Source organism: Nelusetta ayraudi, unplaced genomic scaffold, assembly GCF_046127955.1.
Source record: "Nelusetta ayraudi isolate G7.1 ecotype Tasmania unplaced genomic scaffold, CSIRO-AGI_Nayr_v1 ptg000008l, whole genome shotgun sequence".
Lineage (NCBI taxonomy): Eukaryota > Metazoa > Chordata > Actinopteri > Tetraodontiformes > Monacanthidae > Nelusetta > Nelusetta ayraudi.
Window position 1 is genome coordinate 904,414 of NW_027466058.1, and position 27,009 is coordinate 931,422.

At 48.5% G+C, this 27,009-nt stretch overlaps 1 protein-coding gene across 5 annotated transcripts; it reads right to left on the reverse strand.

The window, feature by feature from the left end:
• Positions 1–769: 769 nt before the first annotated feature.
• tet1 (tet methylcytosine dioxygenase 1) lies at positions 770–26,966 on the reverse strand. Of its 5 annotated transcripts, none has more exons than XM_076018521.1 (12): positions 26,349–26,966; positions 23,494–25,669; positions 7,616–9,809; positions 6,776–6,866; positions 6,107–6,200; positions 5,491–5,699; positions 5,258–5,408; positions 4,947–5,036; positions 4,688–4,825; positions 4,397–4,573; positions 4,140–4,284; positions 770–4,051 (listed from the first exon to the last, which is right to left on the reverse strand). In XM_076018521.1, exons 2-12 carry the CDS (start codon positions 25,573–25,575, stop codon positions 2,997–2,999), a joined length of 6,426 nt encoding a protein of 2,141 aa, XP_075874636.1. In that variant the 5' UTR covers positions 25,576–25,669; positions 26,349–26,966; the 3' UTR covers positions 770–2,996. The 5 variants fall into 5 exon arrangements, with proteins under 5 accessions (XP_075874636.1, XP_075874635.1, XP_075874637.1 ...); XM_076018520.1 differs by having other exon boundaries at positions 23,494–25,756; XM_076018522.1 differs by lacking the exons at positions 23,494–25,669; positions 26,349–26,966 and adding an exon at positions 16,245–17,457.
• Positions 26,967–27,009: the final 43 nt, after the last annotated feature.

Below are 27,009 nucleotides of genomic sequence, written 5' to 3' on the forward strand. Positions count from 1 at the left end.
ACGTTTAGGTAGGGTGAGCTGCCAAAATCCTTTCCAAAAAATGTCACTGTCAGGCATAGTGTGACAGGAAACTAAGTGATACACTCGGAACCTATCTCATCAGGGAACAAGGAACTGACATTTAAAGCTATCATCAGACAGACAGAGGTCCTGGTTTGGTTTAAGCTTTTTCAGTCTCAGAAATTAGATTCGTGTATTTTGTTGTGTTGAAGTCAACAAATCAATTCTTGAAACGATTACAACATTTTAATACAAAGACCAGTCCTTGTAAATGAACACAATGACTGTCTCAGTATATTAATTATTCTGTTTTTATTCCTCAGTATTCATGGGTTGTGCAGTTATAACCATAGATATGGTGCAGATTTTTATCAAGTATTACAAAATGTCTTGTTCATTATTGTGTAGGATGAGACAATAGTGACACACACACACACACACACACACACACACACACACACACACACACACGCATGCACACACTCACACACCCACACCATATTTCTGCAAAGTTGAAAAGAGCAAGAAGTGAGTCATTCCCAAACCTCGGAAAGACTGAAATGGAAATTTGGGGAGTGGTTTGGGGGAATTTTCTTTCTGAAATACACAATAACTCTTAAAGTCATCCCTTCATTTTTCCTCATGATGTTAATGCAAAAATAAATAAATAAATATAAAGCAAGCTGTGCACATATATTTTGAAGTATTTTTGAAACTTGGATACCCACACCCACACAACAAAAACAGGGCAGAGGAAATTATAAACAGGTCCAAAATATAAATATGACTTTATTTCACAATCCTGAAAGAGATCAGCCTCCACAATAGGAATGCTAAATTAAGTCTCTTCTCAAGTCTAAACTGAATATACTTTCAGCAACGTACAGTAATTCAGTGTCAAAATAAGAAAAATCATCCATTGTCTACACACCATTAACAGTACAGTAAAACCAATAATGTTCACATACTTATTTACACATTTTCTACTGATAAAAACTGTTTTTTTTCCTCAGATTTTTGAATGCTGGTGCTAGTTGCTAGTTCCTCATTGATACAAAGACTGCGGACTGAGACTTTTCCACACAGTCAGTAAAAAGAAACATTTACAGCTGAATCATTTTTAAAAAATGTCATTAATCAACTTTTCCAGAAAAAGTGTTTACATTCATGTTGTGTGTTTGTTTTAAATTTCCAAAGTTGTTGCAGAGTTTTGTTCTTTTTGGAAGACCTTTGAATATGGATCTTTATTTGCATGATATTTTCTTTTTCATTGAAACTTGATGCAGTGATCAACTGTGGGAAACTGAAACATCTCCGTTCACTGTCAGTTTATAATCATCCAGAGATCATAATAGAATTCTACAAACATTTGTACTGAACCACATATCAGATCGTTAAGTGCTTAGTTGCAAGAAGCACCATGCTGTCACCGAATGCCGTACAAGCAGGTAAGGTCAATGTATGCACCATAACATCTCGTCCTATAAGCACCAAGTGGAAAGATCAAGATGTTTGCCACTAGAAACATTAAACCACCATTGTTAAGATGTGAATAACAAGTAAAAGGTTGTGCTGAATTTTCATTGACAAGTCTGTAAAAAGAGGAGCCTCTTCTCTATGTGTATTAAAAAGAAGAATTTCCCATAAGATAACATTAACTCACTTACTCAGACCCTTTTAAAAAAGCTTTTTGTAAACAAAGCCAAGACAGTTGTCGAGCACCGGAAATCATCTTAGGCCATTGTCTTTGTGTTATCTGGTGTTTGTGTCTTTCTTGCAACAGGGGCAGAAATGAGGCAGAAGGAGACAGTTGAATTAATTACCAAAGTCTGCACTGGCTAACACAGTTCAAATCTTCCACTTTATGATTTTTGTAAAAAAAAAAACAAAAAAAAAACAGAGGTTTCATTAGCACCACTAAAATGTACAGTAGGTTTTCTTGTGCTCTATGACAGACTTTAGATTTCCATTTCCAGAGTGTGGATATAAGTGCCATGAACGCAAAAGCACTTTGTTGTTGCAGCATTTCACACTTCCTCAAAATGCTTTTTGCTCCAATTTTTTTTTTTTTTTTTTTTTAAAGAAACATCATTAGATATGTTTGCCATTTTCAATCAGGTTATGCAGAAATACTGTAAAAATAAAACCCAGTTCATACTAAACTATCATATATATCTCTATCTGTACATACATAATCAGGCCTATGGATTGGGACCTTTTTTCAAGTTGAGCTTAGGAAAACAAAAAAGTGCTTCAGAATATGCCATCATATGTGAATAAGTGACAAATCATCAGTTGAAGAGAAAACACACAAAACAAACCAAAGATGTTTCTTTCATCAACCGCCAACAAGAAGTCAGAGGCAGCAGGAGGGAAAGCACAATGCTACATGACACAATCTGTGGTGAAATATGGATAAACAAACATAAACATCAGTATGGTTTGCTTTTGCTGTGTAATGAGCTTAGTGAACAAAGGTTACAGTGAGAATGGCACCAATTTAAAAGTCAATGAAAACAGCATAGCCCTACTGTACAACGAAGAATGTGATCCTCAACACATAATGCAGGTTATCGTAGAATTCTAGCAGTAAACAGACTTGCACCAGGTATTAAATAGAAATCCTTATGATAAGAATAAATAATCACATCTTTTTTTTGTTCTTAATCGTGTATATAAAACCAGTTTAAAAACATCTTAAAATGTTTCAAAGCACCTTCTTATGAAAAAGGGGGGAAAAAAATCCACACAAACAAAATCAACAAAACTCACAGTTAAAAAGCCAACCGGCTTTGAGCTTCCTCACCATTTTGAAGGCAGAAGATGAAGAAGGGCAAAGCGAACAAACAAACATTAGAAGAACACGACGAAAATGACACAAAAATATGAGAGTAGCAGTTTGAAGTCGACTGAGGTAAGGCAGAAGCACAGGGTGTACGAGTTCCGTGTGTGTGTGTGTGTGTGTGTGTGTGTGTGGGTGGGAGAAAACACGTCGTCTAGGTCCAGCGGTTGTAGGGGCCCGTCACATTAGTGAGGGCGTACGGGGACACAGTAATGACGCCATCTCTCGGTAGAGTCCACGCATGACGCGTGGGGATGTTCGCCGTCCTCCTCTCGTTGCCTGCCTCCTCCTCTGTCTCCGCCTGCGCCTCGGCGCCGCCTCCGGCTCCCTTCCCGCCCGGCAGCTCCTCCATCCGCAGTCGCTCGGCCTCCTCCTCCCGCTCCCGCTCCCTCTTGGCCATCTTAGCGTCCCACATGGCCATCCCGTGTCCTGGCTCGTTGAGAGACTTGTGCTGGTAGAAGACCAGGGAGATGCGCGTGGGGTGGCTGCGGTTGGGCCTGAGGATGGGCGTGGTGGCGTGGAGCTCCCGCCGCGCGCACTCGATCAGGATGGAGCCGTGCGAGGGCGCCACGGCCACGCCCCCGATGTAGGGGTCCAGGAAGTTGTGCTCGCTGTCGGACCACACCTCCTCCTGCTTGACGTCGGCGGACTCCAGCGGGGGAGTTTGCGCGGAGAGCGGGAGGGCGGAGAGCGGAGGGACGATGCCGTGACCCCTGACCTCTGCCCCGAAGTCTTCCGCGGCAGCCCTGTGGAGTCCATTGAGCCTGCTGAAGAGGCCCTCGGAGGTAGGTCTCGGGGAGAAGGAGGAGGGAGGGGGCGCGCTCCCGCTGGGGGAGGGTCTGCGCAGTGGGGAGCAGTGCATCTCGCTGGGCTCACTTTTCAGAGCAGGGGGGTAGCCGCCGAGGGCATTATGTGGAGGTACGCGTTCTGTCGTAACACCCTGGTCATCGGGTTGTGAAGGGTAACCGTTCAGGACACCGCCCATTGTCTTGTAATTCAGGGCTGCACCGTTCTGTCCAAAGTGGAGGCCAGCTGGGCCGTGGCGGTTGGGGGGGATGACCTCTTTATGTGGGGTGACCCCTGCGCCCATGGCAGGGTAGTTGCTGGTGCTCGGACTATAAGTGCTGGGTTGGATCCTGTCTGCCGGGTACCTTCCGTCGCTAGACGGCCTCGGTGGTATTCTCGGCGAGTTGTGGTAGCCTGCCGGTTCTGTTTTAAATGAAACAGTGATGTTACAGATTGAAAAAAAAAATGACTGCAGACGTTCAGGAGTCTAGTCGAGAAGAAGTCTTGCTACCTTTGCTGGGGGTTTCACTCTTCACTTTTCCAGGCGTGAGAGGCGTCAGCCCGAGCTTCTTCTCCAGTTTCTCTGCCTGAGCCCTCAGACGAGCCTCTTGCCGTATCTTGCGGGCCGATTTTACGGGCTCGGCCAGCAGGCGCACCTGAAACATATTTTTACAAAAATTCCACCATCTGAAACATGTGTTTGTCATTTTTACCATTTTTTTTCTTTCGCTGGCAGCAACGAGAGTAACAGCTCCGAGGGGCACTCACCTCCCTGGGAAAAGCGGACAGAACTTGGAGGCCACCACTTCGAATCTTGGCCCACTGGCCTTCAACGTGGCCAAACTCGTCCCGGTTGGACACCCTGTAAAGCGGCAGGACGTGAAGCTGCTCGTCCTCCGGTATGTTACGCACTGCTCGGTTATCCTCCTTAGTTAAAGTGCAAACCTGACGAGACAAACAAAAGACAAGCTGTTCGACTTTCTCCAATCAATGCCACGGAGGATTCGACTCCATGAGAACCTTATATTATGGTCGGGTTCACATGCCGAACTCGCTCACCACAGTGCTGCCATTATTCATGTTGTGAGTGTCTTTGTGAGCGTGGGCACAGAAGTCCACACAGGCCGTGACTCCGGAAAAAGGCCGTCCTTTTCTCCACCCCAGCCGACAGTCACTGCCAGCCTCCTCATGTTCCACCTGTTTCAAGAAGCAAAAGGACAAAAGACAGAGGCTTGTTTATGCTCATTGCATTTCACCACGTGATCAATGTGGAAGCAAAATTTAAAGTCGCCACTGGTTTTGTGTGATTGTCAAGCACCTGGTTTTGGAAGGCCTCAGGAGCCAGCCGTTTGTAGAGCGGTGCGAGGTCAGTGGCGAGACTCTGCAGATGGCTCTCTACTTTCTCCTCCTGCAAGACAGATTTGGGAGTTTTGAGGCGGGGAGAAAAAAACATCTGGTGTTACTTTTATTTCCAACATGAGCCACAAGGGGGCAGTTGATGCATCACAGAGGCGTCTGTGAAGTTAAATGTAATCAGTTTTCTAATATTGTGAAGCAAGTGCAATGACAATTGTGCATCATCTGCGCCAGGACAGCAGACGGTGAGGATTTCTGGCAGCGCTCGCTCACCTCCTCGGGGTAGTCTCCCTGCAGGCGGAACTTGCGGGGCACTTTGCTGCGGGCAAACTTACAGCCGTTGAAGTACATACTCCAGGAGCACCCGAAGGAAAACGATGCGCCGCAAGTGTCCTGGTCCAAACCCTGACACGCACAAGTACGACTGGGGATGTGGGAAAGGAAAAGGAGGATGAGGAAACGCAGCAGGAAGTAGAGCAAAAGTAAGTAAGGAAAAAGCAACTCACTCTTCATTGAGGGCACAGCGGCGGCTGGTGGGAGAGCCGTATTTAAAGAGGGACCGCGTGAGTTCCTGGTAGAGGTTGTCCGCCACTGGTCGTGGGATTCCCTCCCAGGCCAGAATGAGGATCACCAGGACGGCAGAGTCGCAGTAGTGGCCAGGTCGGCAGCGAACCAGACACAGAAGCTTCTCCTCTTCATTGTCCCGCCGAATTACCTGTCAAATCATAAATTAACATGATATAGACATTGTGAACCAGTCCAACAGCAACACACTATAGTTATTCAACCCTAAAAATGATACATTTATATTGTTTTTATAATTAATTCCCCTATAACACAAACTGATATTGTTATGGTCAATTCAATCCATATAACCTTGGTAGTTTTCTAAATGTACTCTCAATATTTCCCTCTGGGAAAAAATAATTAGCAAAATCACATCGTATCTATACATTTTGAAAGGGAGAGACGCAAGTAAGAAATAAAAAATGATTCTGAAAATGTTAAAAATGACAGATCAAAGGATCTGGAATGGAATCCAATCAGTCTCTTTATAAACTACGGTGAGATGCAAAGGGACACATGGGGGTCGAATTAAAACTAAAATCAAAAGTCACCTACCCATTTAGCTATGGGACAGCCCTGGGAGCTCCTGCCTTCTTTTCCAGTGTAAACCACCACTTCTATCCTTACTGCATTTCCTTTGGCTCCATACCTGCAGGCAAAGTACAAACAGGGGGGAACACATGACAAAAGACAACTGCTACAGCAAACAACACAAACACTAACTAAGCATGTCAGCTGACACGACTGATTAATTGTCACACAGACTTGTCTTTCCTCACCGACTTTTGACAGGAGATAATGTGCTCAAGACTGGAGTCACATAGGCGTTTTACATTACACACCATTTAAAGCCCCAAGTTAAGAATAATATCACATTGCTTTAAAAATTCTAAATATACTACACATATAATAATTAAGCAGGTCAAAAATAAAATATTTTGTTTAGTGTCTCTGTCAGATGGACACAAACTACCAGTCAGCATAGTTTACTGGCAACTCATCTCTTTCCTGTTTCAACATGCTGTGTTTTGCACACACATGTGTATCAGACTAAGGGCAAGAGGTGTTACGCTTGAGAGGCAATGCCTCCACCTAATGACAGACTCTACAACACTGACCCCACCCCATTCCACCAGGCCCGAGGAGGACGAGTAGTAGTTTGGTTATAAACACACCCACATGTGCTCAGTGTACACAGAGCAGCAGCAGCAAGAGTCACTCTACCTGTTCTCCATCATTTCCCTCACGGCAGCGACACTCGGTCCTGCCCCAAGGTGAGTGTAGTACGGGCCTTCCTCCTTTTCAATGATTTGGTCTGTGGAATTAGAATGAAGATCTATTACACGTCGTACAAAAAAATCAGAGCAGAGCAGAATAAGTCTATTAATGACACATTGGCTTAAAAACATAGATTCTTCATGGATGAACTTTTTTGGATCTGTCAGTCTTGCGAATATTACACCCTCATGAAACTGCTAAAACCTAGTTCATGAGCTACCAATCCAGAAATCCACATCTAAAGGCCAAATACACCACACTCAAGTTCAACAGGGGTGGTTGAAGAAGTGCAAAGTCTGCCACCAAATATGGCAGAGAAATGCGGCTTCCTTTTGCTTGAATTAGCCCTCTGCATGAGAGCGTTTGTGTGCATTGTGGGCAAGGCCGCATGATATACCCATTTTTTTCTAGGCTCTTGTGTAGCGGCCGGGCACAATAAATTATCTAAATAAATCCCTATAGATCTCCTGAAAACAACACATTTAGCCCTCCGTTTACAGCCTTGGCACTAGTTTCCTGCTGCTGCTTTGCAGTATAAGCCACATGTTTAGAAAGGGGCAAACAGGAAACAGCTGCAAGGTGCTAGAACACCTGTGCAGTTATGTTGTCACGAACATTCTAGAGGCATTGGTGCCCTTTGTGACATCACAATGGTCTGATATCCAGAACAATATATTTTGGCACACACTTTCTTAAAAGTGCACGAAGAAAAGTTCACTTAAATGAATAATAAGTAAACATACTGTTCACTTCCAAGATTCTACACCTCAGAAAACATCGACTCACCCACGCACTGACACGATGGAAGGTCGGCCAGCTTCTTCGAGGGCGTGTTAAGCAGGTTCTTGGTGGGAGTATCCAGAAAACTCATGGGCGAATCCAAAAAGCTGCCGATGCTGTTTTTGGAGGGCGTTGACTCGGCTGAGTGGCCCGGGTCGCCATCAGTGGTGGTGGACAGGACGGTGACGGAGCCCGACTTCTCCAGCTTGTAGTAACACTGCTGGCTCGGCGGTGGTGAACGCGGAGGCCTTGGGAAGCCATTGGCCAGACCGGGGTGCTCGGAGTCCAGGCCGAGGCGGGTGGCGCTGGCCTCCGCGCCCGGCTGCACTACCTCAGGCGACGGGTGCCTTCCGTATTCTTGCCCTGGCGCCACGGCGTGGCCGTTGCAGGGGTTGTGCTGCCTGAGGGGACCATTGAACAGGGGGGTGCTGCTGTTGCTCTGATACTGTGACCCGCAGGGAGTGGCATTAGTGTGCGCGCTGCCTTGCTGTATGAGTTGCCTCCTCACCTCCTCAGCCTCGGCAAGATACCTCTTGAAGTCAATTTGAGTCTGGGGTAGGAACAGGCTCCTCTTGTGGGGAAGACCCGATTTCCCCTGTAGGGGGATCTTCTTCCCCCTGCCGCCGTGGTGCATCTCTCCGTTGGCTGTGCGCTTCAAGGGTGGGGTACGACCATCGAGCCCCTCCTGCTGCCCGTCCGCCTTCTTCTTCCTCGGCTTTTGCGGCGTGGTCTTGGCCTTTTTCACGGTGGCCTTCTTCTGGCCGAGGGGCAGCTGGGATTTGTAGTTGTACTTGATGGCAGAGACAGGGGTCCCTCTGGGCGGGCTGTTTTCTGACTGCAGGTTGTGTCGGGACTGGATGATGAAGGCCAGATCCACCAGCTGAGCCGCCACTTCCTCCTCGTCCCTGTTCCTTTCTTTGTCGACAACCGGGCTGTTGGCTCCACCGAAGAGCCTCGCCAGGTCTTTGCCGGGGTTGACGGGGTCGTTGTAGCTGCACTCAGACTTGATGACGGTGGAACCGAAGCAGCGCTCTGTCCTCCTGCCGGGGTCGTGACACGTGGCGGCCTTGCCGCCAGGACACGATCCCTGGGAGCACTGTATAATAGTGCCTTGTCTGGCCACAGGAGGGCGTATGACGGACATCTGCTGCCGGGGTGAGCTAATGACTGAAACTTTGTTGCAATGGGCAGCAGTGGTGGTGGCGCCGGCGGCGGATTTGGCGTCTCGCAGTGTCGAGTTGGACGTTGACGCCAGCGCAGCCGAGGAAACGGGGCGCTCGCACTTGTCTTCAGATTTTACGGGCCGCGGGGAGGCCTGAGGTATAGCTGCCAGTTGAGTCAAGGCCTCAATAGCGATCGCCTGATCGAAGCTGAGATTCCTCTTCTCCGCCAAGGACTGCACGCTCGGCTGCAGGACGCTGGCGGGCGGCTCGGGTTTGACGGCCTGGGGGGTCCGTTCCGGGTCGAGTGGAGTGCTCTTCTGGCACGAGTTGCTTTTCAAGCCCTCGGGCTCCTTCTTGACAAAGTGCAAATCCGGCGGCTCCGACTTGATGGAGCGCAGGATGGAAGAGCGCGAGCTGAAAAGCTTCTCCTGCAGTCCCTTCCTCTCGGTCACTGACAGGCACACGACGGCGGCGAGCGTCGACAGCGGGTCTTCACACACGTCATCGTCGTCGCCTTCGTCGCACAGCTGGGTGGCCGCCTGCTCGGTGATCCACATCCACGGCTCCTCCACCTTGATCTTCTTCAGCGGGACTGGCATGTCGTCCGGAGGAGGCGTCCTGGGTCCATTTGCGAAGCAGTCGTTGGGGGTCTTGGCGATGATCGTCCTCGTTGGCTCCGACGCAATCGTAGTCCTTTGACACGCAGACTTGGGATCGAAGAGCGACCCAGTGGTCGCGTTAGCACCGTTTTCGGGTTTAGCACCGTTCTCAGGTTTTGCCAGGCTCGTGTGGGAGCCGTTTGGAAAAGTCACAGAAGAGCACACGTGTTGGCGCAGTGCAACGCTGGTCAGCTCCGGCACGGGTTCTCTTTTAACGAGTTGGTCAGAGGCCAAGTAGTGGGTGAGCGAGTGGGTGACGGGAGGAGACTTTGTACGAGGTATGTGGCCTTCCTCCCCTTCATCCTCCTCTGCTGCCATGTGGGTATCATCCATCTGCGTCTTGCCTCTGCCATTTACCGACCCACTTTCTGGAACCACCTGAGACGGGGAAAAAGCGAAAAACAAGGAAGGGAGAGAGAGAGGGAAAGAGGGAGAGGGAGAGAGAGAGCGGTGACTCAACAAGCTTTGGCAGCGCGCTGTGATTCAGCTTGTTCTAAACAGTCACGGCATCCACCACAACAGATTGCCTCCCAGCATGGCACGAGCATCTGCTGCAGACGGTCCCAACACAGCGGAAAACACGATGCCAAGGGAAAACAAAGGATCTGCTCTCTGTAGAATCTCGCCAAAAAACACTCCCATCTCTGAACAACGCTAATAAAGAAAACGAGAAAACGCAGCGATAGTTAGTTAGTTAGTTCGTAGTCGTTAAGCCCTCAATTGGCGCAACATTCCTGTCGGAGCTGTGGAGTGTTTCAAGGCGCAGGCTCGCAGGTTGCCGAGAGCCAACAAGTAAACACTGGGAGTCACTCCGGTTCGTGATTGCGTCACTGCTGCTGGGGTCACTGAGGGCACGGGTGCGATGTTCATTCACATGCCGTTGTTTCTCCGCTGGATTTGACTGTGTTTCACCCTGTTGGCTTGCGTGTGCGTGCAGGGCCGATGTGATAAATTACCCCGAGCATTGTTAAGTCAGTGATTAACCCACTCTGCGTCTTATCCAGGCCGACAGCGCGGTAACAGCATGTTTCCCGGCACTTCTGGTGAAACGGTTTTCTTGACCATCCAAAGGTCTGCCATATTGACATACTGACTGCCGCTCAGAGCTGTGTTGACAACATAAACTGGGTTTATAGTGGAATCATTGATCCATACCAGGGGGGAAAAAATGAAGGGGTGGTGTCTGTGCTTCTGCAGGGCAACACAGTATTGCCAAACGACACCAAACCCACATTGACAAAAAGCTGCTTTATGGGACATGTGACTCAATCTTTCAATCCTCTCATTTTGAAATAGTGCAGACAATAAAGGCGCTGAGTTGACGAAGGGATCTTAAATTTCAGTGAACTTCAGTGTGCGTCTCACTGTATAAAATGCATGTTTGTTTTCGAGTGAATGAATACAATGCCCGATTGCCCTCATAATTCTATGGTATTACTGCAGGAAAGCAGAAGACCTGTTCTCACAATTTAACTTTCATAACCACCCATTAATCTCCACACTGCCCCAGTTTAAGTGTATCTGACAGCAGGAGACATGCGTCCCATGCTAACACATTAAGAATAGGGAACAAATGCTCTGTATTTTTACACATACACTCAACAGAAAACCTTTACATTTGCTTTCTTCTACTTTGCTGTTTTAATCTGTTCTGCTCATGTTTTCCTCATGTACTACATTTTTTTCCCCTTTAAGAAACCCATGAAAATTAATTGAACAAGGCAATGCTGTTTGCAGGAATGTTTGGGCGGAACATTGAACTACTAATCCTGTGACGATCCGCCGCAGAACACACTCCTTTTAGCCAAACAAAGACGAGCGTCAGATGAAGTGGCAGCACTGTCTAAATTTCAAGCATGTTTAGATCTTGTGACAAGCCACGTGCAGGCGGCTGAGCAAAGCCGTGATCTTCATGAGGGAGAAGATATTTAAAGCTAAGATATTTCACATTCAGGCTTAGCTTAGTGGACTTAGAAGCGTTGGAGGAAAATGCCAGGGACTTTTTTCTTTCCAGCTGTTTATTCAGCCGAAGACAATTTGTAAGACGGGTTTGCTGTGACCTCCTCATTTGGGTCTTTAGCAGTTATTGACTGCTTTTAAGATGTGGCAGGATCGTAACGTCTTGGAAAAGAATGTGAATGTGAAGTGCTCATTAGCCTTTGTTTTCCAACCATGTTTAGTATTTAGCAGGGAGCTGCATTCGTGCAGAGACCGATTTGACTTTTCTGCCGTTCTTAAACACACAATCCATTGATCCACCTATGAATCCTCAACACAAACAAACCCTGACCTTCCAATCCTGCCTGTTCAGCTTCAACTGCACCAAATACATCTCCCTTTTATCATTTCATGTTCATGTTTCATGTTCCTCCCAAAGTGTTGTCAATCTTCCAAGATTTCAGGATTCCTCTACATTTTCCCACCACTGATGCTCAGTCGATGCCACAGCCTTTGCACGCTTTACCACTTCCTCTGGTCTACACAGCTGCATCGCTACAAGTAGCGCACACACGCACACATAAAAACCTGCTTTTAATGACAAAGCAGCACTGGCACGCTTCCAGCACTGCACCAGACTCACGCGTGTCTCAATGCAAGCATATGCATGTGCACATGCATCAAAGCGTCCGAGAAGACGTTTCTCATCATGTTGTATTGTAAACACACTAACAGAAGTCGTAAACACAGAGTCACGTGTCCCCATTTAGACGTCTGTTGTTTGAAAAAAAAAAAGACAAGTGATGTGCACTTCTCATTCCCCAAGGGTGTCCGTAAAGCGACTGACACTGTGCTGGGGCGTGACAACGCAAACAATTTGCTTCTCTGTTAAACTGAAGCTTCTGCCAAAGCAGAACAAAAAGAAAAAAACAGAACAGGCACTTCAGCACTCTGGGCTGATGGCTTCATGTAAACAAACGTTCGGAGACCTAGCCTAGCAACAAGAGTGTTGCTTGCATCTTATCACCCTCCCACCACCACACACACACACACACACACACACACACACACTGTTATGGGTCTTCAAGGAGGTTTGAAGGTGCCCATTCCTCACTCAACAGGTCTGACACAGAGGCACCCACACATCAATTTAAACGCACACTATTTAGTCACGCGCATTAACATCAAGCTTGCTCTACAACAGACAACCAAGCTCAAAAGGCAGAGCTTCAAACCATGTCATGACACACTTTGCGATGAAAAAGCAGAGCGTGCCTTTTTCCTGGCCGAGAGCATAAGCGGTTTATGTGTGTTACTATGAACACGTGAGAGTTTCCTTCATTCATTGAGTGTTTCCTGCCTGCACTCAAAGTCACGTAGGCAAGTCACTGCCTCACTGGGTGACAAAGAACGGTGCCTAATCCATGTGCTTAAGAGAAAACAAAAACTAGAGTAACAACATCCTGGTGTTGGCAAAAGAACAGACTACAAGCAACATCAAAACCTTGGACAGGAGGAACCTTTCTATAAATGATAATATTGCCGCAGCCAGAAAAAAGCAAAGCAAAACAAAACAAAACAAAAGCCGGTGCAAGTCCAAGATCTTAACCCGTGGCTCATTAGCCGTACACTTCTCATGTGAAGCGGCCTGACAGCAGCAGGTGCAGAAATGTGGCTGGCCAAGAAAGAGTGCAGGGAAGACAACAAAAGCTGCCATGGGGAGGAGGGGAAGAAGAGAGGGGAGGAGAAGAGGGGAGACAAGAAGAGGGCTGCCTGTCACTGTGGAAACTAACCTCTCTCCGGCTCACCGTGTTGTCACATATTTTGAACGGCACCTGGAGAAGACAGGGCAAAGACTCACAGGCGCGGCACAAGCGCACACACTCGGTCCACACTCGGCGTCTCAAAAGGAACAATAGCCACAACGGCAGCGGCCGGCCAAGTGCCCCAAACTGCTGAGTCCGGAGCTGGCCGAGGTGGAGGGAGAGGGGAGCGGGTAACCTCCAGATGAGCTCCCCTGCAGGCGACCCATCTGCAGGGTCGGCGGGCAAACAATAGACCTCAGGGTGAACCAACGCTCCACTCTGCTCCGGCCGCCTGCGCCTCGTCTGTCCTCAGAGGAAGCCCCTCCGCTTTGGGCAGCTAATCCCAAAAAAGGTGCTGGTGGCCATCTTGCTTTGCCTTTTCTTCTGCTTCAAAAGGAGACACTGGCTACAGTAGCCATGCGCAGCCCAGAGCTCCTGGGTGTCATGACTGGAGCGACTGTGAGCTGCAGTGGCAGAAGCAGCAAAGTGCCTGCTACAGCAGACACGCACGCACGCACGCACACACGCACACACACACACACACACACGCGCGCGTGCGCACACATGCACGCACGCCCGCACAGACGTCACAAGCTCAGTCGTATAGACACGCATATGGGGTGTCTGTCGCAGACGCAGACAGGGATGCGTCAGCCAATGGCGTGAGGACCTCAGCGGCTTGTAAATTATCTTCCATGCCTAGACTCTTCTAAACAAAGGATCCCCTATGTGGGCTTTTTTACTCCAGCCCTACACACGCGGACTGGAAGCAAGCTGTGGAGCGGACACTCCGCGCGTGCTGGATCGGGAGCACGGAAAAACAAACTTGCACACTGCTGCCGCATTAACCCCTGAGGCGGCGGCCGGCCGGGGCTGAAAACAGTGGGTCCGTTTGTACAAATTGAGGGAAATCTGAAAAATCTGAGAGACAATTTTAGATAATGATTAAATTGTGACTATTAAGGGGAGGGTTTCATTGAGTGAGGAGCCCTTCATGGGCTAAATCCATTACACGCCGATAATGCAAACGTTAACTCACGATGTTAGTGTAAGATTCTTCTTTTTTTTAAAGAAGCAAAGAGTTTTTCAGTAGAATAAGGTTAATAAGTATTGACGCTGCACTGTGGTCTAACAGACTTGTGAGAACGTGCCAAGGCTTCCTACCGTCAGCATGAGGCTGACTATCGTCTGGTATTCACACATTGCGCTGCAGAGAGAGAAGTTGTGCGGGACCGTTGTGGGAACCAAATGGACAACGCTCACTGCATCCATTCTGATCTTTGCCTCATCATTCCAACAACACTCTCTCCCCTCGACCGCTGGTCACTTTCCGACTAAAAATGCCAAAGCAGGGTCACATAAAGCAGCTAAGAGCCTCAATTTTTGTTTTGCCAAGACAAGGAAGCATGAATGCAGTTAGAGGCGGCGGCTGTCAGCGACTCTTGCAATCAAACTGACACAGAGCGGGTAGTGTGGAAGCAGAGAAAAATAAGAGCGCGTAGCCTGATTCAGTCACAACAGTCGGGACTTTATCAGTGAAATGCCAAGCATGCAAGAGACATGATAAGGGATGGATGATGAAAGACACGAGCGAAGTCGAGGAGACGATCGACAGCTTTGCCGTGTTTGAGCCTCAAAACAAATGTTAAACTCGCAGCGACCGACTGGCTGCCCCCCCGAGTTCCTGCTGCCCACAAGGCACATGAGCACAAGCAGTTTAGAAAAATGACAGGTTGAGTCATCGGGCCCAGTGGGAGGAAATGAAAAATATCAAGCGGTCCCTTTTTCTGCATTTGGCCACATTTTGTTAATATTTCTTTTACTCTGCTTTCTTTCTGTTGAGTAAAAAAAAAAGCAAAAGCAAATGCTGCATTCTTGGAGTTGTGTGTTTAGCACCATTATGACACAACAGTCACACAACAGAGTTCAAAAGTCAGCCGGTTAGCCAGTTAGATGTTTATCAGCTGCTGAGGTTCCGCACATACTTAGTCTCGGGGCAAAATGTTTTTAAAAGTAGCACCTAGGAACGATCCAAAACAGACATTTTTCAGCAGCGAGGTCGGTGGAGGCTGCAGGGCGCAACCGGGTGTCTGTCATTACTCTTATTTATTCTGCGCAGCTCCAAAAAGCCTCCCCACAATATCAACCTTCAGGAAGCAGCGGCAGCCGGCACTTAATATACGGCAGCGGCAACAACACCGGGCACCCACATAGTGATGATCAGTAACAATAAGTGTCCCGACACACTGTAAAACAAACACAAATTTAGACTCGACTCTTATTATATTGTGTGGAAAGCTGGGGCGCAATGTAATCCCTGTGTAATAATATTGCTCTAATAATATTCATAATCTATAATAACATAGGGTACAAACAGCATTTCTCTGCTCGCAGCCAACTGACACTAAAAGTCTGGTAATAGCAACTCTGCAAACACTTTGTGACTAAGGACTACGCACATTCATGCTGCAGGAGCATGTGGTTTGACTGCTGCCAGCATATGATTCATTCACTTATCCAGCAATTACAGCGCATATGAAATAATTAACCATTTCACTTGCAAACCAGCGGCCCCGCACTCCCGCCGAGTCACATGCGCGCGACACTTGCCAGTTAACCGCCAAAATTCAACACTGGTAATAGGACCTTATGCGTCTGCCTTACCTGCTTTCTAAAAGTGAGACATTTCCCCTTCTGTGTGAAAACGTTGCTCGTCTGACAGGTTCCATGTGACAAAGTCTACAACCTAGACCGCTAAACAGGTTGCACAAAGCTGAGCAAATAAACAGAAACGCGCAACGCACACGCCTCCCGACAGCAGCCTTTTAAACAGGCATGTGACACCGAGGCCCTTAAGCACTTACATATTTATACCAATATGCCGAAGTTCATCGTGTTTATGATACACACCCTTGTTACTCTACTTGTTACTTAATCACTTTCTGCCCAACTTTGGCTTGTCCGTATTTTCCGATGTTAAAAGACAGGCATGTTATCGCTATATGTCCTTGACGGAAAAAAAATAACACCTAAAAAAACAGTTTAACATCTTGATCTGTTTTGATTTTACCGCTCAGAACGATCCTCCTCGCGCAGCTGCAGTCCACCAGCTGCCCTCATCCAGAAACGTTCCACGACAGCAGTAATAGTGCACCGCACGCTGACTTCCAGCTCTTTAACTGTCCCGCGCATGTTTGAGCGTACTTTTTCTCCCCGGCTGCTCTTTTCCTTAAACAAGCTGTCCGGCTTTAATTCGTCTTCATCAACCTGGATATCAATCACACCGAGCCGCAGCGAATGATTGTGCGGGTGAGGTAAGGAAGGAAAGTCATTGGCGCTGCGGCCGTAAACTGCCTGTGACACATCTGTGGGCTGACCCACTGGAGACCGGCCCAGCGGTGGAGCCGAGCCAAGTGCGACCGCAGCCAATAGCTGTCATTACCGCTGACGCTAAGGTAAACCAAGCTAATGGCTGTCATTTGCATAGCGCCGACACAAATATTTGGAAAAAACAAAAAAACAAACGGCAGCCCCACTGCGTATGTGTGCGTGAGAAAACTTGCGTCTTGTCTTCCCGTGCTGCTGGGCCGGGCCTCTCACACGCACAGCCTCTTTGCGCAGACACCTTCCTAACCCGAAGACCGCTGACAAACACACACCAGGGTCGGCCTCAGAGCGCGCGGGGCTTATCCAAATGCAAACACACACGCGTACACACCAGAGCACGTGGATCCAGAGCTGCCCGGAATGAAGGCAGCCTGGGAAGCCTGCTTTCTCCCCCGAGGAGGACTTTGAGACCATAAAAAATGTGTGTTATCTGAGACCAGGAAGCGACGTGGGGTTGGTCTCCAGCTGACCCTGGACGCTGCTCATGTGTCACGCTGCTCGTTTTACCAAAGAAGAAGAGAAAAGGGACACGAGGAGAGACTCGACTGCAGCTTTCCCGCATTCTCCTCTAAACATCCTCAGCCGGCCTGCCCACTCGCTCTGCCAGAGCGCACGCACGCACGCTATCTATCAAGAGACACAAATTGATGCCTGCAGCCCGCCGAGCTTCCTGCGTGAATAGCTTGCAGCCCATGGGTGCAGCTATTTTAAGGGCACAATGGATTCACATTCAAAACTACATGTCTGCGAGCGTTACGCAACGTACTACAATCCCATTCTTGGAGGGAAATGTGCGCCACTCAACACCAACGCCCTTAAACCCACATGGACTCAATTTGAGGGCTGACACGGGCTGGTCAGCAGCACGAAGGGAAAGCAGGCAACTCTCACACATCCGTGCGTCCGTTGGCATTTTCCGGTCCCGGCTCATTTTGCGGTTCGCTTTCGAAGAGCCGGAGGATAAACAAGGTGAGCGCCTCCGTCAGTTTGTGTAAACATGAGCCCCCATGTGCACACGGGCGCACGCGCCGACCCAAATACACACATAAAAACACACGCAAACGCAGGCCGGGCAGCATGAGGCCCCCAGATCCCCTCACAATGAGGCTTACTTAAGTTTGCTCTGGTAACACATGCTGAGTAGGCAGGATGGAAATATGACGGAACGAGCGCCCGGGCACGCTCACGGGCACGAGCGCACACACATGCACACACGCAATTACTGTATAAGTTTGGACACATGCATGCAAATCCCATTAAGGGGAGGCCGTGCGCCAGCAGCTCAAGCTTCAAGGAAAGAATCATATGGATTACCAAGTGCAGCTCAGTGATTGGTATTTCATGGCTGGGACTTTTTCTTTGACCTGGAACCACTTTCTTAAAGACATGGTATCAAAAGAGTGCAAAAAAATAAGGGTACTTTTGTACAAATGCGTGACATCTTGTGTGCCGACAAGCCTTTTTTTTGAGGTAGATGGTTATTAGATCAGCGGCGCCGATGGAACAGAATTGATTTGGAGTTAGGAATTTATCCTAAACTGATTTAATGATTGAAACAAGTCAAAGAAAAGTTGGGATGGTGTGACATTGTGTTACATAATCTGGAGAGAGAGAGTGGAAGAAATCACTGATATTTGATTTTTTAAAAAACATAATTCTGTTCTCTTTGTGTCCCTTATATGACTCAATTAAGTTCAGCAGTGCATTGTTGCATTTTATAGCTATTTCTCTCGATGCTATGGATCGTTTGATAACATGGTTTGTTGGTAAATCCCAAAATGCTTGACAGCTGTACATTCAAAAAAGCAGGATTTCTATGAAACTCCAGGCTATCATTGAGATTGAGTCTTGAACAAGGTGAAAACATTGAATGCACCGATGTGAATTGTTGCATTTCAGAAAAACATTGCTGGAGTGCCTGAACATTAGGGGCTTGTGTGTTCAACATCAGGTCAGTGTTGCTGCATGAATAAGCTCTGGGTTTCTCCAGAAGTAGGCCATTGTGTGCCCTTGGTAGGATTTGACTGGCATTTCTTTTGGGAGGGCAAAGTGAGAGTTCCTTTTCACCCAGAGAAACCAAGTGGCACGACTTCAAAGCTTTTCCAAGGACTTAGTGCCTTATAACAATCAGGACACGGAAGAAACTCACAGATGTTGGGAACATAGGAGGGCTCACAAGTGGAGCATGAGAAGTATCAAAGTTTTCCTTTATAAATATTGGCTAAATTGGACCGTTTGGTACATAATGAAACACAGTGTTTGCCTTGTTGTTAAGGAGACAGCAGAGCACGGATTAAAGGGATTGGGGATGATTAAATGGCTGTTCCTGGTTGAATGTAAGACTATAACCTGGCATGGATCAGGCCTTGCATTTTACTCTGATGTATAGTGGGCTCTGGGCCCTACATAAAATAAAACAGACATTTCCTATCGTCCTCGGAGGCTTTTCTGGGCTGCTACCCAAGTCCTGCAGCTATTACAGATAAGTACCTCACAGGCTTTTGTTTTAATTTATTTCGCTTGGATCAGAAAGTACATGGCAGGCCTAATCAGAGGCGAGCTCAAGTCATACAATGTGAGCGCGTGCCAAAGAAGAGGAGAAGTCGGAGGCTAAATAAAGTGGGCTGAAGCACTAACGCACTCTTCTGGGTCATTATTATGAGTTGGCTCTGATATAAAAAAAAAAAAAGGTTGGCAGCCTCTCTGACATTTTCACAAACCTGCCTCCGTCTACCTCGCCCTCCTCTGTCCCACACGTTTACGTAATGCAAGGAGGGAGGAGTGTGCGCGCGTGGATGCGCAGCTGTCTTTCCGCTCATTGCCAGACTGCCCACGTGCATATGTGGAGGCATCTGGGCTTCAGTTTTTTGAAAGGAGACGACTTCTCCTTCAGCGGCAGACAAGAGCAGCAGACCACTCTTTGATTTCTGAGAAGCAAATATGGTTTTGTATAGGTCAATATGAGCATGAAATTAATGGTATTATTTGTTTTTGTTTGTTTGTTTTAAATGTCTGCTTTCTTTTTTAAATTGATTTATTTATTCCACAAAACTGGAGGTCTAAATTCTGTGTGGTGACAGTCAATGAACCGCGCTTGTAACATTTGGCAAATCTTTGTGTCTCACAAAAGAGGCCGATCTCTGATTTATATGAGAAAGTCCAATAAAGAGTAACAATAGCATTCTACAATATTACTGTGTTCTGTGAAGCCCACTCTTGTTATGTGAAGCTACACTTCATCACTTGGACTTAGACTTGGATTTCCTCTTAAACAAGCAGTAATTTGGCACGTTTTGCTTTTGCATTTCTGTCTCATGACAACGTTGTGTAGTAAGGGATGGGAAACTAGGCCATTTTAGCCTCAACTCAGGGCTAATTCTGCACAGGAAACCTAAACCCCGTAGCAACAAGAAAAACTCTTGTTACAGGGAGGAAACTTTATTTAAAAAGCATTCTTTATCGATCTGCATTTTGTTGCATGGGAAATACATTTGATTCCACAGTAGCAGCACATCCAAGCAGAGGCGCAAAATAGCAAAAAAAAAATAACCAGAGTAGAAAATCATTATGCTGCTTGTGACACAGCACTGCGCTAATGAATTTTTTTTGAGAAAAATGGAGTTTGCACAGTAAGCATACAGTAACTGTATATCGACACAAGCTTACAAGGCAAGTTTAAGGTGCTCTGTCCCTGGAGCCACTTCAAGCCTTCCACTGACCCAATCTGAGCAGGACAACCAACGTGGTTCGACCTAATTACCTGGATGTAGGTTACTGAGTTTGAAGCCTTAAGCCCAACGCAGTGGCTGTCTGCTGGTTATCTCCACTAATCCTCATTATGACCCTGAGAATACTCCAACAGACAACCGTGGCAGGTCAAAGGTCAGCACAAGACAATGAGTTTGCCATGGCAACCGTCTGAGGAAGGACCTCTGTCGCGGCGCGCGTGTGTTGTGTGTGTCTGTGTGTGTGTGCGAGGGAGGGGAAGGGGAGTGAGACCTGACAGCAGCATCTGCTGGGACAAATCACTCTCACTTTACATTAAGCTGCATCCATTGGAGAACAATGGTGGTGGGGGGCTTCCTAATGGAGTGTAGGCCGTAATGATTCTCCACGCAGCTTCTACAAAGAGGTGCTGGGCTGCAGGATGCTCGACCGGGGCCCCTTTCAGGACGCCGCCACGGGAACCAGCCAGTGTGTATCTGCAGCATGTGTTGTCTCCGCAGAGCATCCCGGGAAGGCATGGAAAAAGAGCAGTGCACATAGAGAAAAAGCCATATTTTGCTGGTGGAGGTGTCCGGCCGAGCAGGTTTGATGAGAAGAACGTAAACACAGTGGATCGCAAACACTTTTTACCAAGTGAAGAATACATGTGCAGCTTTGCCGCACTCTTTACAGCACCTCATTTTCCCCTAAATGTGCCCCACCAGGATTAATGAGGACAAAGAATCTGCTAACAAATGGTTAACAGCACTGTCTGTGTGGAGAGCTGCAGCGCATTTCATTTGAAATTGATTTCATAGTTTAAAAAACAATTACATGGCAGAGACTTGACTGTCAATGAATCGATACTGGGCGACGTTGCTGCAGCATTGAAGGTGAGCCCAGGCTTCTAAACGTGCCAGCACACTTCTCTACCCTTATTGTTTCAATCAAACCCTTTTTTTTTTTTAAATGGTTGGCCATTTTCTTTTAAAATATCGCTACATATCGCACCAACATCAACTTGCTATTAGAATGCATGTGAATCCAGCACATGGACAACAGCTGCAAAGACTCTTGAGGTATGTTCTGTCAAAAAAGAAAGTCCAAGTGACTTTTGATGTTCAAAGTGCTTGTCAATGACTACTCTTCATTATAATAATAATTATTAGATCAACCATTGCTTTTAGCCAAGGTGACCCTCATAAAAGTTGAACTGCTTGAATGTTAATGTTAGCCATGTTTCCGAGCAGATTGTTGGTCCATAAAAAGTGAGGCAGTAACGTGGCCTATAGCTCTGAACATGTCAGGACTGCTACAGTCAAATCCAGTGTTCACGGAAAGGAGCTTTTGCACTCTATGAACTCTGGAACTTTTTTTTTTCTCTCTCTTCCTGTGCACTGTACAGTATGTTGCACTGGCTGGAGTGTCTTGTCCCCACTGCCCTTTGAGAGGCCAGCCGGCCATCAGGAATTAATGATTACTGTTTCCATGAGGCAAACTCCCCACTGATTCGGTTTCATTTTGAGCTCCTTTAAGTTTACACAGCAATAATTCACGTACACATGCACCATAGTGTGTGCTTTACCCAACCATTTGATGCCAAACCAAATAAATCAGCAATCAGAAGTCATGCAGGCGGATCGAAATGCCGCACAAACGTATCTTTGGCCTCTGCCACGGTTTTCTAACGACCACGCGGAGCCAGAAACATTCGCTTTGGAGGGTGTGTGAGCTTGATCAGCAAGAATAGCCGGCAAGTATGTCAACACGTTACTCACTCAGCCGACGTGCACACTCAGAGGCGCAGCCGGCGCACTCGCTGTGAGGTCCCTCGCACTCGACATTTAAACGTTCCATTTAAACGCAGCTCCACCTGTTCCGCCGCCGTGCGTGTGTAATTATGTTGACGGTGATTCACGAGATTTAAACCCGCAGCTCATCGTGATAACAACTCTCCTCCTCAAAGATCAAGTTTTTTTAGCAGCTTTGACATGCACGCCGCACACGTTATTAAACAAAAAACGGTTTTCAAACCACAAACACAGGCAGCGTTAAATACATGTATGGGGATCAAAGACGGGATGGGGAATAAAGTTTTATCATCTGATCTCCATTCATGGCAGTACACAGTCACAAAGCATCAACACACTCGCACACAAACTCACACTCTTGCACTGACCCACATTTTAGGCTATTCCAAATGAGCTGTTTGCATATCTCTGTCTGGCCTGATCTCCCCCCTGCATGCGCCCGACTACTGTACGCTACGGAAAAGAGGACACGGCTGATACTGGAAGTGTTATATAATCGGCCCCGCTACTCGCACTCAGAGAGCCTAAGAGCCCTGCGTGCACGCTTGCACAGACACACTAGATCACGCAGCCACATGGACCCTCGCTGACAGTTGTTCACACAAGCCGTCCCCCCAGCCACATGGACACGCTACCGAACAATGCACACGCTTATGCGCGGCTCCGGCAGCTGTGAGCGACTCTTATACACGTCTGGCCTTGACTGGCCCAGCCCTCGCGGTGCCATTCATTAGTATCCCACATGGAGGAATAATAATCACAAATTTTCTGCCAAATGGATTTGCCCATTTTGGTATTTTTACATTTGGCTCTCAAACAGCGTTAATGCGTTGAGCTCACCCGCTAGTGGCGCAAAGTATTTGCAGGAGGAAGCGGCGGTCCTGCAGTTCTCTACGTGTGTTTACAGAACCATTATCAGAACTGAGTTCCGCAATTCCACGGGGTAGGGGGTTGGGGGGTGGGTGAGAGAAAAAAAAACCCTCCTTTCTTGGTTGTTCGACAGGCTTTTAAAACACACGGCAACGACAGCCATGCACACATGCAGTCGCCATGTGCCAGTCCCCCACCAAAAAAAAAAAAAAAAGACACAATTTGACCTCCGTCTTGCACAATGAATGGCATGTGCTCACACACCGTCCCATACTTCTCCTTTTATCACTCAGAGCCTCCCCAGGGCAGGAAGGCACCATATGTTGAAACCGACCGCGTGAAAATACGAAAGTGAAACTCCTCCGTTTCACTTGTTTGGCTCACTAAACCTGCGACTATCGCTACTATCAGTGGGTGGCTGGGAAACTTTAAAGATCAAACGTGACGCTGCGATACAGGGATGAACCTCAGTGAATCTCAGCTTCCACGGAGAGCTGCCTGAAAGTATCATATTGCTGAAAAACAATCAAAAAGTTGAACTCCTACCTGCGCGGCAGACACGGCCGGGGGAGACGAGGGTCTTCTCCTCTTGAGCTCCACACACTTCCTCAGCTTGCAGATCTGGTGGCCGGTGCTGCGCTTCAGACAGCAGCTACACTGGCCACAGTTGATCTTTCTCAGGCACGGCTCGCACCTCCCACACCTGCTCCGCTTCTTACGCTCCTTCTTCTGCTGCCTGAGGGCGGTCCACGAGGCCGGGCCGGCCGACTCCGAGCCCCCAGTGGGCTCCCCGTAGCCGGCCTCCGACTCGGTGTCGAAGGAGAAGGAGGAGCGGGTGCTTTCCGAGCCGCAGGAGAAGGTGGAGCTGCTGTCCAGGGAGGGAGTGGAGATCTTTGGTCGCGAGTCCGCCGCTGCGTTGCCGCCGCCGCCGCCCTTGCCGAGGCTCGGTTCACATTCTGCCGCGTGCTGGGGAGCAAGTGACAACAACGACGAGAAGGCGGGAGCCGCCTCCCTCCCTCGGCTGAGGTCTTCCGACGGCCACCGACTGGACTCGCTGTCTTTGGTCAGTGTCTCTGCTGGTGTGCAAACTTTTACTTCGAGCTCCCTGCGGATCTTCGGCTTGAAGGTGCCGCCGCAGACGATGACCGGCGTGCTTCTTGCGGCAGGTCCAGCGATGGCTGAGAACTCTGCGCTCTGAGGTTTAGCACCTTTAACAGTGGATTGCATGTCTGTCTTACCCTGGCTCAGGACGTCTATATCGAGACGCTCCGAGGTGCAGGGAGCTTTGGTGGGATTTGAGGTAGCTGTGTTGGAGACAGGTAGCGCGCTCATGGGTGGCTCGTCTTTTTTCTGCGTCGACTGCCCGCTGGTGTGGTGAGGTGGATCCGGTGGTGGCGGGACTGGAGCGCTGGGACCAGAGCAGGTGGGACCGTCGGAGACGTCGATCTCCTCCTTGTGTTCCGCATCTCGGCCGTCCAGCCCCTCGACTGTCGCATCCATCACTTCCATCGCTTCCATCGCTTCGGTTTGCCTCTCCGCCTCTGAACCCTCTCCTCCGTCATGATTTGATTTCTCTCTTCCCACGGTGGTAATAATCACTCCTTCGTCTTTCGGGTTTTCCATCGAGTCCAACGACGTGCTTCCATCCTGCAGCTGGCCGAAAGTGGCATCTCGCTTCCCACTGGTGGCAAAAGGATGAACCCCACTTCCCAGAGGCTTTGAATTTTGGTTTTCCTTGCTGTGGCGCCGCAATGCTGCGGATTCAAGATTCGATTCAAGATCTTTATTGTCATTACGCGAGCACAACGACACTGGCGGTGCGGCCCTCGTTAGCGGGGAGGGCGTGGAGGGGCGCTCGTCGCAAACCGCCGTCACCGCCAAACGCTGCAGGTCCCCGGCGCTCTTGTCCTGGGTTGTGGTGCTGTCAGAGCCACGCTGCGCACACTCCTCTAGCGTGTCGCTGCACGGTGGAGAGTCGGCTTTAAGGGGGCTGCCCTCTTGAGCGTTGATGACCCCTGAGCCCTTATCTTTGGCGCTGGCGGACACTTCGGGTTCTGTTTTTAGAGAAACTGCGAGTGTATCTTCGGGAGGGACCGGATTTTCACTATCGGGAATCGAGTCGCTGATGCTGCCGCCGGCCGGCCGGCGCCTGGTGTTGGGCTGCTGTGAAGCCGCTCCGACACGTGCACTCCCTCTGCCGTTCCTCCCCCGGCACGGCTTCGAAGGCTGGCAGGGAGCGACAGACACTTGCGCGCCCCGCAGGGACTTTCTTCGCCTCAGGGGGTCCTGTAACTCACTACAGTGGTCAGGTGGATTGCTCGCTCGTCTAAGCCTGGAGGATCCTGTTACATTTAGGCCATGGTTAATCGTGCCAGAGGACCTCGCGGGGCCTTGACCTGCAGCAGGCCCACTAAGCCCTCTTCCACCGCCACGAGGGCTCCGGCCAGACTTGCTCCTCGCCCCAGCCTTGGAAGTTGACCTCTTGGGCTCTGCAGGTGTTTTCTTCTCGCTTTGCCGTCCGCCCGATCTGTTGGAGTTACAGGTCTGCCTCTTGGTGCTGATCACTTTGTGGGTCTTTTTCTTTTGAGCAGCTGTCTGCCTCCTTGTGGATTTTGTAGAAGAAGGCATGGCTGAGGGTGTGGAGGTGGGGATGTGCGTCAGCCAGCATGGGAGCCAGATGGATATTTCACTTTTGAAGGTCACACAAATTTTTTCCTTCCCACTTTAAAACAAAAAAAAAGTGTTTGTGCGGTCCTGTTCTTGGGAGTTGTTATGTTGTTATTACTGTATTGTAAACACAGCACATGGTCTATAAGGAGAGAGTGAAACAGAAAATAAATATAACTAAGTACACGTTTTAGTGCTATTTTGGGTGTTATGCAAAACACACTAAAAACACATCAGGTTGCGATTTGTTCCCTGATAAGACATAACACAACAGCGGTGAATCCAAAATCAATACACTCTTTCTTCACTTTGTCTGCGTGACATTTTTCGCCCCGCCTGAAATATCTACTCGGCCGAGCAAGTGCGTTGGGGTTGACGTAAACAAAGACCATCTGACGCGCGTATACACGGCGAAAATATTCCGGATAAAGGCATCAGATAATCACAGGAACTAACTTGTAAGACATTGAAAAAAAACATCGCTGCTTCCTGTGCGGCGGCTTTAACGATTTAAAAGGCACGCATGTTGAGGAGTGGGCTCCGGCCGGAGGTCGGATCCTGTTTTCGTCTTTCCGACTGGCGGAAGAAGGGCTTATTACCGCGTTAAAAACGCCTCACCGTCGCTATTTCTCACGGCTGTTTTGCACTCGGTCGTCGCCGTGCCGAACACACGGTGAATAAACGCCGCCGTGATGTTTTATTTACACATTTTACAAGAAGAATGCTATACATACCAGAGAGCGACAGTTGCACTGTCTGAACTGCTAATAATACTCCGCTCCAGCGAGACAGCGAGACCTTGTATTGGTTTCCCTCCTCGGCAAATATAGACTGCTGGCAAGTTCAATCCTCTCCCGACGGTGACACATTGGCATAACACGAGCGCCTCCGTGTAACAAACAAACCGAAAAATATAGATATTATAGGTAAAATAATAATAATAATCCAGATGGGTGCGTTTTCCGCTAAGGCGCGCCGCGTAATGTTTGGGACGCACGACGCCCCGTTGAAATGTAAATCCCTCTTATGTCAATCCATTCAGGGCAGCCCCGCTCGCTCGGTGCGCGCATTCTCCCTCCACCACCAGACGCAACCCACGGGCTCCTCTGGCCAAAAAAACCCCGTCGTCGGCGGTGGAGGGACGAGCCGGCGACAAAACCTGGAATGGACTCCAGCTGCAGCCCGGCTCTCTGCTGCCGCTGCCAGCCAGCCAGCAGTGGCGTCGCTGCAGGTGCACGCAGAATTCTTGCAGGAATGGAATGCATCATTAGCGCAGCATCGCTTGACGTGACCCTGGTATTTATCTTAAGGTGCTACGATAATGTGGTTTGATTGTGTGTATACTGTATGAGTATGAACAGCACATGGCAATGATTAATTTATTACTTTTACTGT

Bases quoted from the DNA above. Each gene is read 5' to 3' on its own strand.
- tet1 (XM_076018521.1), bottom strand. From the start codon at position 25,575: ATGCCTTCTTCTACAAAATCCACAAGGAGGCAGACAGCTGCTCAAAAG. The intron at 9,810-23,493 runs GTAGGAGTTCAA...TCCCCGTCTCAG, and splicing joins CGGCCGTGTCTGCCGCGCAG to GTGGTTCCAGAAAGTGGGTC. The intron at 5,409-5,490 runs GTGAGTTGCTTT...CCACATCCCCAG, and splicing joins CGCTGTGCCCTCAATGAAGA to TCGTACTTGTGCGTGTCAGG.